Consider the following 19,151-nt stretch of genomic DNA (forward strand, 5'->3'; position numbering starts at 1 on the left):
CGCTGTGTCCCGGAGCCGCTATATAAGCGCAGGCAAGCGGACATTCGGAGGGGCTGAAGATGAAGGTGCCCGCGCATGGGCCCCCACTGATTGCCAACCCCTCCCGAGCCCGCGCCCAGCGCGGAGCCCGCGGCCGCCCAGGACCCGCCTTCGCCGCAGTAGCAGCTGGAGCAGCGACAGACGAGGCAGCTGCGGNTGTGGCAGCTGCAACCTGCCCCACAGCCTACTACCACCCGGCGCCCCAACCTGGCCAGCAGGTGAGTCACCGACCGGGCAGCCCGCCGGGGGCGGGGGCGGGGGCGAGGGGCACCGAGAGTATCTGTCTGGGACTCGGGCGACGTCCCGCCGGGACGGGTGGCGCGGAGGATGCTCTGGGACCTGCGGGAGCGCCCTTGAGCCGAAAGCCATTAGTAGAGAAGAGAGGCTTCGGGAAGGGACAGGCACAGCAGCCTGGTGGATTCATTACCTGGCTGGGGGCTTCATTGGCTGTTGTCGCCGGAGCTCAGAGGCTGGTCGTCAGAGCCACCTTAGCTCTTTGGGCTCAGTTTTCTGAAACTCACCAAGGGCATCTGTCTTAGGAGTATGTGAGTAAACTTCCTTTAAGTCAAATATCTTGTTTCCTTTGGAAAGGTGGAGTGTTTCAGGATTTTGTGGATTAAGAGGATGAAATGTGTCACGGACATAGGGAAGGCCACCTGGACAGTGCGCTCGTGGAGTGACCTTTCTGGAACTTTTATTGTGGAACATCGATCTCGTGTAACATCTGTCAAATGTTACTAGAATTTCTCTGTAGAGTGTGTCTTCTCATGACTGTGACTTAGAGGGCAGGGATTAATCCCAAAGTTCCTCATTCATTTTTAAGTCTATCAAAGAGCAGAGATGTTATAGTTCAGTGTAGTGGAAGTGTGTCCGCCTTCAAGAAGTAACCTTGGATCGCGAGATGTTGGGTCTTCACCATGCTGAGAGTGACTGAGAATGCTGTGGCTAAAAGCGTTCTGGAACCAGGGAGACGATATAGTTCCTTTAGAAGGGAGGGTAGGGTGTGGGGAATTTGGCACCAGGTACCCCTGGACATTCCTCTCTGGACACCAACAGTGTGTCAAGACTTAGTCCTACAGAGAATACATATGTAAGTATGTGGCACTAGCTTGTACCAAAGTAGGGTCCTGAGACTTTGGAAATTAGGGTGGGTTGATTTGGTGAGATTAAAAAGTACACTCCACCTCACACTCTGAGGTGGAGACACTTATCAGGGAACTAAATATGGTTTGGAAATGCACATCCACAGAATTTATTGATTAGTTTTAAGTTTCTTAGGAACCATATGTTTTATTGTGGTCTTAAGGGTTTGGCTCTTTATTACTTGTACAATTAATTAATATTTTAATTTTAATCTCTCTGTTTCCTTTACCTCTGTTTCTTTGCTATATTTGTAGTGCTAGTCTTTGGAAAGAAATCATAACTTCTGCTTAGAATTTAGGAACTGTATATTCAGCTGATTCTGGAACAGAGTACATGCTAAACAATATTTATCTACTAAACAATATAAGCTTAACAGGATGACGTAGGGCAAAAGAGGAAGGAGCCCCATGTTCTTGCTGTCATTTTTTAAATAATATTCAGCAGCTTCAGCATTGAAAGCAAGATATAGAGAGGAGAATGGGAAAGCGTTTTGTAGTTTATGGTCAAGGGTGATGGAATGAAAACATTTTGGTTATGCTGTTTGCTTTTCTTTGGGTTTAAGTAGAAAAGATAGATGTAATAGAGAAAAACATTTAGGTACAAATTAGGCAAGCCAGGCACAGAGATGCTGGATATCAGTTTTATGTGTTAAATAAACACTCAGTCCCAACTACACCAACCTATTTCCTCCTTTCCTTTCCTCCATCTCAGACTGTAGAAACTTTCAACTGTCAGTTGGAATGTGGATGAGCAACAGACTCAAAATTACTAAACATACAGAAAACTATTTTCTCCTTAAAAATAACTTGAACTATAGAAGTTATAAGTAGGGTTTATGAAATCCGGAATTTTTATGAAAATAATCCCATTAATATATGAATATGTGGTGGAGCTGAGGATTATGATGCTTCTTAATTAGAAAGTAAAATTCATTAACAGAAAAATTCTAAATTACTAGTCATAAAATACAGTTTTCAGTAAGAAGTAACTCCAGTACACTCATTTTTGCAAGAGTGCTGCAACTCAATCCCCAAATTTCATTCTTTTGCTAAGACCATCAACAACCTGAAGAATGAGCCTTCTATTTTGCCTGGGTTGTCCACATTGATTAGTTGCACATATTATTAAATATCAACTTTACATTAGGGTTCTCTGGGTATCATTCAAGTACATAATGAGGCTGAATTGACTTTAAGAACTAAGTTGAGAGGTGTGCTTGGAAATTCTCATGTCACTTTTACTCAAATGGCTTGTTTGAGGCTACTTTTTGTTACTGTTGCTGTTAAGTAAAGAAACTATTTGACTATAGCTGGCTAGTGAAATGAAGAGACTTGATAGTCTAACTACTGTTCTTTTACTGTCAGTTTATTTTGATGACCTATATTTTCTATTGGAAAAAAGAGTAAATCAGGAAATTCTTATCAGGCTGACAGCATTTTTAGACTATGCGGTGCGTGGGTGAAGTGGGACTAATATTGACTTGGCCCTAATGCAGTCATCCGAGAATACATATTTTGGTTGTTTTTGCATTCCATAAGGTTTTATCATTATTATCCATGAAGATTGTTTTCTCCGTACATGGGAAGTGACCCCTAATAGCATCTTGCCTGGGAGACAAAAATAAGGGCTCTAACTCCTACTGCATTTGAAAAATTGATTTGTTGAGCAGAAAAAAGAAAAGCTGAAATAAGTTAGAGTTATAAAGAAAGCTGAATGGTCATTTATAAAATGTTAGAAAAGAAAGCATTTAAGTTTTGTATTACTTCTGTAATCAATTGTAATAGTGTATCTTTAAATTTATTTTTTCTCAAATCTGTGTAGCTCAGAAGTAGCTCCTTGTAAATTAGTATATCATTATGGTTTATTATGATGGAGTTCATACATAGGTATATTTTTCCTCTTAGCATATGATCACGTAGCTGAAAATTAGTTTTGAAATAATAGGGTATCATACTCCAGGGATGTGTACTCTGCTTTTCTCCTAAAAGCACAAATGTGCACCTGAAATTTAAAGTTCTGATTTTTGTCAAGCATGTCATGCATTGAAGGTGGTTAATAGGTTAGTGCCTTAAGAACGTAGTTGACTGCATGTATATCAGGCTGCACTATGAGATGTTACTTAGGCATACAGTAGTAGACTACATGAATTAAAATAATTTGTAAATATGTGCAGAGTAAATTTTGTAGTGCCTGACATTAATCACTAGAAATTGCATAGCTGTTGGTAAATCTTATAGTCTGCATTATTGAGCCAGGATTTGCTGAGAAATTTCGGGCTCCCTGGTCCTCATGCCCACCATCTCTTTAACATCTCCTCAAGAGAACTCGTGACTCAGTCTCTCAGCACATACTCCAAAGGCATGATGACGCTGCAGAACATGTACAGAAAGGAATGTGCTTGTATTCTAACAGTGACAGTAGGAAGTAAGACAAAAAATTTCCAAATATGTGTCAGGATAAACTGAGGGAAATGATATGAAATCATAGATTCCTTTCATACCCAGTGGATTTCTCATCTTAAAAGTAGACAGTCTGTTACTGTCTAAATCTGCCCTCCCCCATTTATTAATAATCTCAACATCAGAAAGACACTTAAAGCTTTCAGAAATGTGTAGTTTATAGATGAGGTGGTGAACGCAGAAAAAAGTCATCACCATTTTCCTAATTGTGTATAGAAGTGTTTAACAATTACACTTTGGGCTTCATATAAGTTCGAGCATGTTTACTCTGTCCTCTTCAAGGGTGACAGCTGGGGGAATCTGCATGCATGCTTTCACTTAAAAGAATTAAATGCTCTTAGGAGGTAGAACTCCAGTTGTAAGTTTATGAGGAGTTTTTTTTTTTTTTTTTTTTTCCCAAACTATTTCTCTGGACTTTGCTACCTTGGTTAGGTCATAAAAACCTCTCAAAGATTCTTTTTGTCAGGAGAAGACACCCTGAAAAACCATACTTCAACTCCTCCTTTTGCAAATGGGAACATGGATGCTAATAGGGTTGAAATGCCTAGCTAAAAATTCAAACTGCTTGGTGACAAAATTAGGACCACCAGATGTCCTGCTCCCCAATGTAGCATCTTTCCACCAGGCTTTTCTATTCTTTTCTTTCTTTTTTTTTTTTTGCTATTGCACAATAGGCTTATTTTTGTCTTTACTGCTCCAAATCAACTTTTTGATAAAGAAGATTAATATGCAGTAGATTCTTTGGCCTTGGAGCTTGAAATTCTTTCCAAGTCCTTGGTAGTGTACTTTTTTAGTTTAGGCATTCCAAAGTTCTTTTGAAAGCATTTGTATTATGCTAATGACTTCTGGTATCCATTCTGCGTCCTTTGTTGATGGGGCAGAATGTCCACTTAGCAAATAAACGTTTATTTATTTTAAAATAATCTACAGGAAGTGGTATTAGCAGTCAGCTTTAAGTGCCTCATGTATTACTGTTATTCCGACATAAATTAAGATTCATTAAAAGGAAAGAATACAATTATATCCTAAATAGTTTCAATACACAGCCAACTTATTTAAGTCTAGTAGAGGATCCAATTTTCTTGCAACTGTAAGTAAAGACTTAAGTGGATTTATATGAACTCATACAGGACTTATTTGAGAAAGAACAGCCCCTATAATTCCACACTACACAAATTAACTTGACTGCAGAGACTTAGAAGCTTAAAGTGCCCCCATGTTTTTATGCCCCCAATAACTTTCCACCAGAAAATTCAAAGCTAGAAAAAAAATTAAACTTTAATTAGATTTTTTTTTAATTTATTCCTAGGAGAGAGAGAGAGACAGCATGAACAGGGGAGGGTTAGAGAGAGAGGGAGATACAGTCTGAAATAGGCCCCAGGCTCTGAGCTGGCAGTCAGCACAGAGCCCGACGCTGGGCTCAAACCCATGAACCGCGAGATCATGACCTAAGTGAAAGTCGGACGCTTAACCGACTAAGCCACCCAGGCGCCCCTAAACTTTAAAATAACCAAACCAAACTGTTGTCTCTGGCAGTCAACCAGAATAGAGATTACAACAGCGATAGGAAAGGAAGGCTTGGAATCCATAAAATTGTGCATGGTGAAGATATGTTCACCAGGAAGCCAAATGCCAGGACAAAGTGACATTCTGTGGAAAGGAAAAGGTATTTTGGATAGATGCAAGGAAGTCCTACTTCACCTAACACTTACTCTCTCCCATCTCATAAAGCTGGGGATGGTGGGGACATGAGCCATGCCAAAGGAAATGAAGGTGTTCACAGGGTAAAACCTGGCTATCCTGAACCATGACTCTTTGGGCTATTACAGCAAAGATGCTGAGCTGACCCCTGTGAGTAGTATATATATTTCTGTCTTGTATCTTTCCGTGCAAAGGGAATGTTTGACAAGACTGTAAATGTTATGCTCAAGATGCTTAGGGCAGATGTGAAAGCAACCTTGTGCATCATACTTTTTGTCTGTCATTCTAAAACCTGGGCACTGAACTTGAATCTGATTCTCAGAGGCCCTGTTTCCGGCTAGTTAAAAAAAAAATCCCAAACTAATTCATCCAGTAATAGATAATAACTTCAGGTCTTATCTCCAGAGAAATATTTTTATTCAAGAAAAAAAAAGCATTATATCATATGAATTTCAAACTCTGGCAGAGACAGTGAAGGAAATAATTTTGGGCAAAACTCTACCCTGAATCTTTCAAAAAGCATCTGTCTAAGCAGCTGATTTTCTGCTTTAACTATTCATTTAGGAAGACCCAACAGTGCCTTGAACCATTATATCTAAACATCTGCTGCTAAAAACAAGTTGTATATGCCATATTTACAGATATTTCATTGGATGCCAGATTTATGCCAGTAAGTTACAAGTGTCGTCTTAACTGGGGTAACTGAATTATTTTTCACTTGTCTTGTGCTTTAGTAGAGGGGAAGAAAAAGAAAGAACAGAAAGAAGGAATGACCTAAAATAAACAGGTGTCCTTTCCTCTTAAAACTATATTGTTTTGGTATGCCAAAACACTTGTCCTTGGGGGAGAAAATGGGGGGGGGAGGGAATGGGGGTGTGGAAGGATGCATCCATTCTTGTTACTATGAAGTTAGATAAAGGAGATACCAAAACTAATTCCTAGGAATTGGGCTAGATGACCTGTGTCTAGAAATGAATTAGTCTTTGATGGTCTGTAGGGTTTCTTTTGGCTAGTGTCCTGCAAAATCAAAAGAGGCAGCCAACGTAAGAAACAAAATTGAGTGTGAATTTGTCTAGAGCTCCAGCATGTTGCTTATTAGGATATAGAGTAGGATAAGACCTCTGAGAAAATCAGGTCTCAAAATTCCTCATTTTCAAAAGGGGAAGATGAGGGGCAGAGGGCTTGGTGACTTACCTAGACTCATGGACTCATTTCGGTCAAATCCTCATTCCTATTTCGGTTCTCCTTCTATTACTTGCTCTTCCCTTCTTGACTTCTTTGGCATAAGGAAACAATTAGTAATTTGCCTGTTACCTTCTTACTTTTCTTATTTAAAAATTTTTAAACATTAGCTCCTTAGAGAAATTAGACAATTAGCCTTATGGATAAACTGTGAGGTTCTCTTTGTTTACGATTGCCCTTACAATCGTAAACAACATACTATAAGCAGCATGAGTTTAGGGATAGACTATGACTTTCAGCTAGTAGCTCCATGTCTTTTCACAATTACTGAGAGAAAGCAGGAATTAATTGACAATTCAATGAATAACAGATAAATTTTTTAAAATGAAGTCACACCCTATGTCTAGTAAAAGGCTTATAAAAACATATCAGAAATTCACACTTTGGAAACTTGTTTCATTCAAAGTAGTCAGTTTGAGAGAGAGCACATACCTCTATGATGTGATCATTGCTTAAAGTATTTTGGGAATGCAAATTTTGAAATTCTCTCTAAGCATGTGGCACATTTTTTTTTGAAAATCCTTAAAACTGGAAAATTTTCATCCTTGGAGGGGATGGTTTTGATTTTTGATAATGACCAGAATCATTAAGAAGCAAGTATGTTCAAAAATAGCTGGTCAAGTTAATATTATTTTTGGTTTGCTCCTCCCTACTGTTAAGAAAAATAAAAACAAAACAAAACAAACACAGAATCTTGAGTTGTGACTATGTATCAGAAAATTGGCTCTGCTCACATGTTCAAAGTAGGATTTCCAGAAAAATTGTAGGCAATTGTATTTATGTATCTGATTTGCCAAGGAGACAGTACATTTTTAGATATAGAATTCAGTTTTATCTAGATGCACATATATTTTGAAGAGCACTGCATGATTTAGTAGCCATAACTCTGATATATCTTTACATATTTTTAAAGTTTATTTATTTATTTTGAGAGAGCCAGAGAGAGAGAGAAAGAGAGAATGTGTGTGGGAGGGAAGGGCAGAGAGAGAGAGGAAGAGAGAATCCCAAGCAGGCTCCTCACTGTCAGCACAGAGCCCATCATGGGGCTTGAACTCAAACTGTGAGATCAAGACCTCAGCAGATATCAAGAGTCTGATGCCTAACTGACTGAGCCACGTAGGCACCCCCACATTTCAATTTTTTTTTAATATTATAAGTAACTTTGACTCTCCTTAGTTGTGTGATGCCATTTGATGCCTTGCTGATTTGGGGCTTCTATTTATTTATTCAATTAAAGTAAGTATATAGAGATCCATTTCCTTCTGTCCATGTTCTTGGCACAGGTGCTTTGTAGTCAGACAGAAATGGGTTCTAATCCTATCTCTGCCATTTACTAGTCAGATAATCCTAGCCAAGCAAATCAATTTCTGCATATGTAAATTGGGAATAATTATTTGGACAAAATATTTATGTGTGAATGTTTGAGAGAGGTACGTTAAATAGTATATATAAAAGGTCTGTGGCTTAGCTTCTTTATCCTAACTCACCCTCCCTTAACCAGATTCCTCCTCATTTTCCAAACAAGCTAAGGACCAAAATTTCAAGGATCTCTGAGATATTTTTAAAAATCTGTTGCCAAGTTAATTCAGAAAAATACGATCAAGGAGCAATTAGCAGCTTTCATGACATTTTACCCTTTGAGACTTTCAGACATTTTGAAACATTTACTCCAGGCCAGTGGCCCTTTCTTATAGGCTCAAACCTTGTTTTTGAACATAAAAGAAGCATTGCATTTAGAGAAGAGAGCCAATAGAAATTGGAAAAAGAAAAGAAAAAGGAAAAAAGAACAAAAAAAAGTAAAAGCTGTTTCCAAATATCCAATGATTCATTAAAATACTTTTGTTTTTTTAGGAAAAGAAGTTTCCACATATGCACAGTAATCATTTGGCATTTTGTAGGCTTAAGCCTTGGGGAGTTAGTGGTATTTGGCTCCTGACATGGAAGTCTCTCTTGTCAGACAAATCCTTTCCCTGCACATTCCTGTGAGGGTTTGTTCCTGCTGTGCCTTATGGCAGACTGCGAGGTGGTTGGGTATGGTTTGCACTGCCTGGGCCTACTCCTTTTTAGGGTTGCTTTAACCTCTTTTTGTGAGTTAGTTTTAACTTTGTGGCTGTTCACTTAGCCATTGTTTCACCTAACCTGAGGGTCATTTTGCCTGGGGGAAATGCGGCATTACTCTGAAATGGAGATGAGCCAGTTAATGTGCTCTAAATAAACCAACTTGTAGGTGTTGAAGTCCCTTTTGATGACGTCTTTGTTTTCCTTAACAATTCTTTGGTCTCATAAGAAAAGCCTGAAAGTTTCTGAGACTTGAATATTTTTAGGAAGTGATTGTGCATTTTGAGAAAAATATGAACTAGATTGCCTTTTGACCTTAGTTTAGGAAATCTAGGTTCTGATGATTTCAGATTCATTCTTAACATTTTGAATGTTATATATTATTCTCAAGAAAGAATGAAACATCAGGCAAGTTTCATTCCAAGGAGCAAACAAACACCAAGTGAATACAGAATATGGCAAAAGTGTACATGAATAATTTACTTAATTTAAAATAGGCAAAGAATTAATTTACAGTCACCAAAGCACAGATACCAGAAAGTAGCTAAGGCTTAAGAGTCTACGGAGAGGAATATTAAGATGGTGTGACTGTCAGCATATGAGTTAATTGCTGTTTAAATTCTGTTCCTGTTTTCTTTGTTCTCACACTTCATATTTTTTTAAATGTATGCAAATTTCTCAACATCATTAGTCATTAGGAAGATGTAAATAAAAACCACAGTGAGGTACCACTTCATACCCACTAGGATGGTTATAGCTGTAATAATTCTTTTAAAAATCCATAAAATAACGAGTGTTATTTTTCTGCCAAAGATGTAGACAAATTGGACCCATAGTACACTGCTGGTAGGAATCTAATATGGGTCAGCTGCTTGGAAACAGTTTGGCAGTTTTCTAATAAGTTAAGCATCATGTTATCATATGACCCAGCTATCATATATACCTATCTAAAAGAACTGAAAAGAGGAATGTAACCAAATACATGTATACTCATATTCATAACAGCACTATCTGCAATAGCCAGAAGGTGGATATGACTCAAATGTCCTTCCGTGGATACAAGGATAAACAGATTGTAGTATATACATATAATGAAATATTATTCAGCTATAAAAAGAATGAAGTACTGGTACATTGTGAATGAACCTTGAAAACATTATGCTAAGAGAAAAAAGCTAGAAGCAAAAAAGTGACATATGAATGATTTCACTTATATGAAATGTCCGGAGTAGATAAACTCATAGAGACAGAATGCACATTGGTGGCTATCATGGACTGATGGAGAGGAGTCAGAGAATAGGGAGTTAATAGGTATAGAATATCCTATTGAGGTGACCAAATGTTTTGGACTAGATAGAGATGGTGACTGCACGAAATTCCCAATGCCCCAGAATCATTCACTTTTAAAAGGTTAATTTTAGGGGCGGCTGGGTGGCTCAGTCGGTTAAGCGTCTGACTTCAACTCAGGTCGTGGTCCAGTTTGTGAGTCTGAGTTCCGCATTGGGCTCTGTGCTGACAGCGCAGAGCCTGGAGCCTGCTTTGGATCCTGTGTCTCCCTCTCTCTCTCTGCCCCTCCCCCGCTCATGCTGTCTTTGTCTCTCAAAAATAAATATTTTAAAGGTTAAAATAATAAAATAATAAAATAAATAAAAAACTAAAACATAATACACTAAAAAATAATAAACTAAAAACATAAATTTTTCAAAGGTTAACTTTATGTGAATTTCACCTCAATGAAAAGAAAATTTAAAGAAAATTGGGGTATCTATCAGGAGAGCAAAACTGAAAAACAAAAACAAAAGCAAAGATATACAATACCAAGTGACAGGGATATGGAACAACAGGAACTACCATAAAGGAGTATTGGATGTGTAAATTGGTTAAAATCAGCCTTATCTGCTAGGGCTGAATGACTACAACTACTACATGCAACAATATGCATGAATCTCATGAACATGATGTGGGGTGAAAGAAGCCAGAGACAAAAGGGTACATGCTGTATGATTCCTTTTATATGAAGTACAAAGACAGTTATGGCTACTCTACACTGATAGAAGTCTGGATAGAAGTTGCTGTTGAGGAGGTAGTGGCTTGAAGGAAGTAAATGCCTTCTGGGTCCCGATGATGTTCTAGTCCTTGAGCTGTTGTTAGTTTCCTTGGTGTACTCAGTTTATGAAGGTTATAAACTATACATTTATGACATGTAGCCTTTTCTGTTTATACCATTCCTCAATAACAATTTAAAAAGTATGCAAATTTAGTGTTAACATTTTAGGAAGTTTTTCAGGCCATTTGGATACTTTAGAATTCTTACTTTAGTAGTATTGATGGGTGAGCTGAGAGAGAGAGAGAGAGAGAGAGAGAGTGTGTGTGTGTGTGTGTGTGTGTGTGTGTCTGTATCTGTGTGGTAAATGTAAATATTTAAGTTGGTTCACTATATTTGTGAAAATTGACTCAACTTTATCTGAAAAGTGAGAATGATAGACTTGTTTTATGTCCTGCCTATTGGGAGGTGTATCATAGGCTTTCTTTCCATTTTACTTATTTTTTTTATAGTCTCCATACAAATGTATTTACTTAATAGAAAACCTGCCTTAAAGAGCTGGGAGAGAAAAATAAAAAGTGTATTTTAAATTCATTCCAAAAAATTGTATTTAATAGAGTCTCTACATATTATTTTTATAAAATCACAGGTGTTTGTCTATCAAGAGGAATAATGTATCAGTGTGTATTTATGTAAATGCATATGTGTAAATACAGACATATATTACATATGTATGAAATATTAATGATATCGGGACTGAATGCATCCATAAACAAAGGAATGATTTTTAGAAAATAGGCTAATGAAAGGCATTTTGGTCCAATGGCAGATTTTATTCACTTTTTCCCATTTCATATTAAATTTTTCATGGGTGAATTTCAAATTAACTCACCTTGTATACAACCATTCAACAATTGGCCAGGAAAGAATAACATGAGATTATATAGCATTCAGAAAATTAGATAGTCTTAAATAAACTGAAAATCTATAGATCAAATTCCACTGCCATCAATTAATAAATTAAGATATTTTATTATTGCTATTATTGGTCATAATAATATGCTACCTTTCTCTCAGGATTTGCATTTGACAATCTTTTACATATATATAAGACTAATTTTTTATCCTCTAAGAAATATTTGCTCATTGGAATAGAATAAGACACTGCCTTTCTTTGTATCATTAGCACAGCCCAGGGCTCTTTCACTTAAAGAATAAATGTAAATTTATTTATTTCAAAAAATTTTTTAATGTTTATTTATATTTTAGAGAGAGAGAGAGATGGAGCATGAGTGGGGAAGGGCAGAGAGAGAGGGAGACACAGAATCCAAAGCAGGCCCCAGGCTCTGAGCTTCTGAGCTGTAAGCACAGAGCCTGAAGCAGGGCTCGACTCCACGAACCATGAGACCATGACCTAGTTGAAGTCAGACGTTAACCGACTGAACCACCCAGGCACCCCTAAAAAATTTTTTTTAATGTTTATTTGAGACAGTGAGAGACAGAGTGTGAGCAGGCAAGGGTCAGAGAGAGAGGAAGACACAGAATCTGAAGCAGGCTCCAGGCTCTGAGCTATCAGTACAGCACACAAGGCTCTAACTCATGAACTTTGAGATCATGACCTGAGCCGAAGTTGGCCACTTAACCAACTGAGCCACCCAGGCGCCCCAAGAATAAATGTAAATTTAAACAAATGAAGCAATTAGATGCAAAATCTTACTCCCACATACTGATGCTGAACTGGACATTGACAGGAAAACAAATCAGTTCCATAGTTAGTAACGAACACCAGTGGACAGTGAAGTCACTCTCTAGATCAGTTTTAACTCCTTTCCTATATAAAAACAGTGCTTCTTAATATGCTGGAGTACTCAGCAGATAGTGTGTGAATATGCTTTAATGGTATAACTATTCAGATAAATACACATGCACACAGAGAAATAGTACTGTGATTTGACTAATAAATTATAATATTTGTTTATTTTATAATGGAATTTAAAGTCGGGACTAACTTTTGAGGTCGTTTAGTTTAGTTCCCTTATTTTATACATAACCTTTGTTAGTGTGGCATTTTTACTATTGAAGTTAAATGTAAACGTGTTCAAACCTGTGCAAAACAGATTGGAAGAAATATCACCACACAGTCATTACAATCGTCCATTCATCAGCAAGGCATATTCACTCACAGGAATGAATTATTTATTCATCAACCAGCGATAACCATATTGACACGGATTTTAAACAAAAAGTAATACATATATTTATAAATAACAGCTCCTAAATAATAACCAATAGCTCCTAATATACCTGAACATTTCAAGGCCCATTTCACACAGAACAGCATACTCATTGCCAGGGGAAAAGGTTCAGTTTATTGAAGGATGCATTTATAATTTGGGGATATAGATTTTTGAAGCTCGTAATTACATTAGAAACATGAGTCTGGGTTATGTGTTTTGATAACATTTGCAAAACTATGTGCTTACTGAGTATTCTAGAATGATTTATTTTTTTCTACTCACATTTATTTTCCAGCATACCTTTTTTTTTTAAATAAAAATGGTATAACAAAGAATCAGGTTTTACAGGTATACAAATAATTAGGATAATAAATTTTATAATCTTTAGCAGTATTTTCTTATGTTTAATTCGAAATGAAGTTGCTCTTATAAAAATAAGATGTGCTCAATGAAAAACATTTGGAAATACTGAAAAGCAGGGCTAACAAATACAAAACTTAACTAATCAGAAAACAATAACATATCATGTCAGTGATTTTTTTTCCCCCACACCAAATACCCCTCCCCTGCCTTTCTCCAGCATGCATAAATACACCTGCATGTTTTTGTTATGCATTCAGGCTCTACCATTCTCATGCTCTGTGACTTTCAGAAAGTTACTTCACTTCTCTGTGCCTTTGTTTCTTCATCTTTAAAATATGGATAGTGGTAATAACCATGCTGTAGAATTATAAAAATTAAGTGATGCAATAAATTCAAAGTTTTATAAGAGTGCCTGGCATAATATATATTAACTATTATTATAGCTATGATCATATGTTTTAAAAATATTCTAAAATTATCAAAACTTTCTCATTTTTATTTGAAAGCCACCCCAGCCATTAGTAGCATCTTGTATTATTTTCAGTAAGCCATAATAGTATCTTTTTTTCCCCCTCCATGATAATGGTGGCAAGTGGGACATCTGCAAAATATGTTCCATGCAAATGGATCTTCACACAGACTTATTTTGTTATTTTAGTCTGATTTTTGAGAAAGGAGTTCAGCACATCTGCCAAATCCTTTTATAAGATGCTACATTCCTGTTTTTATTTTAGTTTATTTCATTTCATTTATGGAAAGCTCTCTTCTTCTCCATTCCTCCCCCAGACACCCCCTCCCGTTCCTCTCTTTCCCAAACTATAATGTTTATGTACATTAAAACTTTAAAATAAAAACATGGATCAGAAACTGGAAGGAATCTGTCACTTTTTAAAAGTCATTCTCCTTTTCATATGTTTAGATTACCAACAAAACAAAACAAAACCTGTCCTTTACACTCTGAAAACGTACTGTCTGATAATGATAAGTGACTTTTTTTTAGGGTGGGAAGGAGAACACTGGTTTGGGGAGGGGAAAGAATGGAGTAAAGCAGACAAAGAAGAATCAGTTTGCAAACATATGTTAATATTTAGACTTTTTTAAGTGAAAAGTTAAGTAGTTAATGCTTTTTTACAAACTGTCTTTGATACCGTGTTTTGTTTATTCCATCCCAGAAGAAGTTAGCGGTATACAGCAAGATGCAGGACTCTCTGGAAGTCACCCTTCCCAGCAAACAAGAGGAGGAGGAGGATGAGGAGGAGGAGGAGGAGGAGGAGGAGAAAGACCAGCCTGCCGAGATGGAGTACCTTAACTCTCGCTGTGTCCTTTTCACTTATTTCCAGGGAGACATTGGGTCAGTAGTGGATGAACACTTCTCAAGAGCTTTGGGCCAAGCCAGCACCCTCCATCCAGAATCTGCCATTTCAAAAAGCAAGATGGGGCTAACCCCCCTATGGCGAGGTAAGAATTCAAAAGCAGATGCTCTCCAGGGCACTGTCTCTGTTTCGCAACTGCCTGTACCAGGCTCCAGCTGGAGACTTGCCCCTGGAGGACGGATATCCACTTGCATTTTAATTTTTAAGGACAGCAAGGAATTTCTTTCAGACAAACAGCTGGATCAGTTTTGTCACATGTGGAATGCAGGGTCGGAAAGGATGCAGTCACACCCCTTAAATTCCTCATGGAAAGTAGTGATGCAACTGGCCTGAGTTTATAGTGGCAGGACAGAGCTGTGAAGCACCATTCCTTAAGCCCCAGTGGCCCAATTTGGATCTCTAAATAATAGGCGTGCCTGGATCAGCTTTTAAAAATTAGCTCTTGCTCATTCCACTAGGTGCTACGTGGTGACATAGCAGAAATCTGAGTCTGACCCAGAAGTACAAACTTTGAAAGCCTTCAGTGTTCTCCTGATAGATTTCTTTGTCCTGCTTTGTTGTGGTATGAACTCTTTCAGTTTACAGCCTAGACGTTATTGCCTTTGTCTGCATGGTTTAGACTTGTTTTTACCTTGGTAAGGGAAAGCAGTACTTTGGGCATCCTCTTCTCTATTTCCTTCTCTACAGAGGTCACAGAGGTGTGTTTGAATCTGATTACTGGCTCACAGAAGATCATTGGGTGACATCTAATTGGGCCAATTAGATGTGTAGGGAAAATAACACATCATTTTAATGATAGTTATAGAGAAATGTGTTATAGATGTTTCTTTTGAACTCACCTGGTTATAAGAAGCCTCTAGGAAAATCATTCTCAAAGTGTGGATTCCTATACCAGGAACATGAATGAGCATCACATGGGAGCTTGTTAGAATTGCAGATTCTTGGGCCGCACCCCAGACCTACTGACTCTAAAGCTCAGGGACAGAACAAATTGTGTTTTAAGCAGCCCTAGGGTGATTCCGATACAGGCTCAAGTTTGAAAATCCTTAATCTAGTGCTGTTAAAAACAAAGATTGCAGGCTCCTAACTCAGACTTATTAAATCAGAGTCTCCAGAGGGAGGCTCTGGGAATCACATCTTAACAAGTGTCCCAAGTGATCCTATGGTGAGGAAAGGCTGGCCACCTGTGGTGGAGGGCACGCAAGAGGTGCTACATGGTCATTGCCTTTCAGCATCAGAGGAATGGTTCCACTCCACTGTAGGAGAGGTCGTGGCCGTATGAAATTACCGGGCCTGACTTCTCTGCCAGCTTGCCTTCCTTCCTTCCTCCTTTCTTCTACTTAGTTTATATGAACAACACTAAGATGGTAGTGACTGTAGAGAGGAAGGTAGAATGCACCTCCAAATAATGGAGACCTTGATAGAAATGATTTGGAAAACATAATTGCTTTATTTGATTAGTAAATGTTACAGATTTCCCACAAAACTGAGAACTTAGTCCTTCTATAAGGCCTAAGATCTTTGTGGAATCAACCAATATTCTGTTTGGTACCATGCGGTAAATACTTGTAATATGTGTGGAAGGTAAAAACAGGAAAACTTCAGTAAATTGGCTGGTTTTAATAAATAGTTTTTATATCAATAATAAATCTTGTCAGGATAATCTGTCACTGGAAAGTATTAAATACGATGCCTACTTTTTTTTTTTCTTTTCAAACATAGTGGTATACACAGCCTAGTAATCATTTAATCTGGAATATAGAAACAGGAACCCCAAACTATAGTTAGACGTGAGTGATTGTCTATAGTAAGTATTCTAACCAGGATAGTTTTAAGTGAGGTGTTGTATATATGCAAAAACTCTATAGTCCAGTGTTTTCCCCATTATCTGTGTGACTGAATAGAAATCTCTGGGCTGATATCAAATTTCTATATAGAAAGGATAGACAATGGTAATGTTTTAGCAACTATTATTACAATTTTCTTGGGATTATTTTATATTTGGTCTCAAACCTGCCTCCTGTTTCATTCCTTGACATACACAGCAAATGTTAAAGGTCCTAGTATGTTCTAGGTCATGGGAATATATCAGTGAACAGGAGAGCCTAAACCTCTATGTTCATGGAGCTTATTTTAGTGGAAGAGAAAGGTACTAAGTATATAATGAAGTGCTAGGTGTGGTTTTATTTAGGGCGATAATGGATGCTCTTTCTGAAGCTGTTACATGTGAGTACAGACCTGAAGGAAATAAGAGTGTTGTTCATCATATGAATATCTAGGGGGAAGTTATTTGAGGCAGTGGGAACAGCCAGTACAAAGGCCCTGTGGAAGGACTGAGCTTAGAGTGTCCAGTGAGAAGCAGCAGTGCTGCCATGAGTGGAATGAGAAGCAGAGTGATAGGCAGAGACTAGAATTTTTAGGGTGTTGTCTGTGAGCTTTGTGCGTCAGGGTAGTGCAGGCAAATGCAGCAGACACTTCAAGTTCCAACTCTCCCTCTTCCACTAAGACTACATACATCATATCGAGTTTTCTCACCTCATTTCCCCTTAAGGTAATGCATTTCTATCTGGAAAATAAAGAATAAATATGAATTGAATGATTATGACTGAGTTAGAAGAATCAAGTTCATATCATTTATCACAGATTAGAAAATAAAAGAAGTTGTCGATGTAGAATTTATTAGCATTAAGAAATCTTTGGTTATAATCTCCTTATGTATAAAATAAGGAGACTGAATGAAAGGATTGTTAAAATCTTGTCTCTGTAAGGTTCTGTGATCTCAAGTGTATTTTTTACTTTCCATTTGTGTTAGAACTTTTCCATAGTTGTTTCTACTTGTGAATTAATCAATTTTTAATAAAGGTACATAACTTGGATGTGATTTAAAGGAGATCCCCCAAAAATATAATTAAAGATTTAGAAAATAATATCTTTAAGAGAGGTATATTAAATTGAGATTCCCATGTGCAGTGAAAAGAATTACTGGTAATTTTGTGTTAATTGCCAAAGTAACACAGTTTTGGATAATGCAGTCACTGGATTCTGTTTGTTTTGGGTTTCCAGTGTGGGCCTTACAATGTCTGATGGCAACATGATCTTGGATTAATTACTTAAAATTGTTCTCAGCTCAATTTAAATTATAATATGTTTTGATTGATATGCATTTCCTTGGGTTATTGTAAGGATTCTCTGATAATGCATATGAATGATTTGTGGCACATGGCTTTATGCAAGGTGCTAAACAATGATGTCTTATCTCTCTTCCTTAAGTAAGTGTCCACTCACTTGGCATATAGAAAACCAGCCTTGGGTTTTTATCCAGAAACATTGTTTGAATTTCTGGCAAAAACACAATGTCTTGGACAAAGTAGCTACTCAGCACTATTGACAATGTTGATGGCCATTGCAATGATACTTTATGCAGGAGCTGCTAGCCAGCTGTATTAAATTAAAGAGTCTAATTTATGGCATGAAGTTTTTACAATGCTACACAAGTGGTATAGTGCTACAAAGGAATTTAAAACTGAGTTATGTTTGGTTGCAGAATATATTTCCACAGTAAATCTTTGGACAAGGATAGAATGTCAGCTAATAATGGAATAATGGTCATACTTTGAGTGTGTGTCTTGATGGAGTTAGGGAGGTCTTCTTTAGGTGTTTTGCAGTTTTTAGGCAAACAATTGATAGGAAATATTTGTACTCTGTTTGACACAACATATCCCAGTATACATTTTACTGGGATTCAATAGGGCTTCTCAGTTGAGAAAACCTAATGAATCTAATGGCCCTCTTATCCCCATCTAAATAGAAACATTGGCTTCAAATATGTCTATGCATCGGTCTCAGTGCCCAAAGTGTTACTACAGAAAGTGTGTGTGTGTGTGTGTGTGTGTGTGTGTGTGTAGGAAAGCCAAATAGTAGTTGAGGCTTAGCAAAATATATCATTAACTTAAAAACCATGCTGAATGGTGAGAATTTGATATTTTGTTGTTCTGTTGTTGCAAAGTAAATATTTGGTGCTGATTGATTTACATAGCATCTACTTAGAGCAACTCATTCCCATAGGAAAGACCTCTCAAAATGAGCACTAGCCTAAAATAACAAAAGAGGAGCAATGGAAAGACGGTAGGTCTCTTAAGCTGGTGAGACTGGGGAAGACAGCTGGGCTCCACCTCCAGAAGGCACTAGAGGTTATCGCTGATGGCAAGTTTAGGACAAACACTTGGAATGAAAGTGTGGTCTGACTTACTTCATCCTGCCTCCTTGAAACTCTCATTGTAGAGTTACAATGCCCATTTTGAACAACACTAGAACAGAGTAACTAGAGGACCATCTTTGGACATAATGGTAATGCCTAATTCCTGAGTGACAGAAAATATTGGAACACGTAGCCTTTCACCTCTGACCCAACACTTTGTTTTCATGGAAAACAGAATAAAAGGATGGGAATTAAATCACAGCAAGGACCCTTTGGGTTAAGAATTGAGTTGCA

General features: G+C 37.5%; 1 protein-coding gene across 6 annotated transcripts in view; it reads left to right on the plus strand.

Annotated features, from left to right (window-relative positions):
* VGLL3 (vestigial like family member 3) overlaps positions 1 to 19,151 on the plus strand; it is a 149,830-nt gene that overhangs the window by 101,492 nt on the left and 29,187 nt on the right. For 3 of the 6 annotated variants that reach the window (XR_013337743.1, XM_077774873.1, XM_077774875.1), the window contains exon 2: positions 14,459 to 14,744. Coding sequence is in view for 5 of the 6 variants with exons in the window: in XM_077774873.1 (XP_077630999.1) it covers positions 14,459 to 14,744 (286 nt within the window). In the remaining variant the exon portion in view is untranslated. Of the gene's footprint in view, positions 1 to 455; positions 585 to 14,458; positions 14,745 to 19,151 lie in introns of those variants that run through there. The other 3 variants (XM_077774876.1, XM_077774874.1, XM_077774878.1) reach the window with 3 other exon arrangements.

This window comes from Crocuta crocuta, unplaced genomic scaffold (genome assembly GCF_008692635.1).
Source record: "Crocuta crocuta isolate KB4526 unplaced genomic scaffold, BGI_CrCroc_1.0 scaffold6, whole genome shotgun sequence".
Taxonomy (NCBI): Eukaryota; Metazoa; Chordata; class Mammalia; order Carnivora; family Hyaenidae; genus Crocuta; species Crocuta crocuta.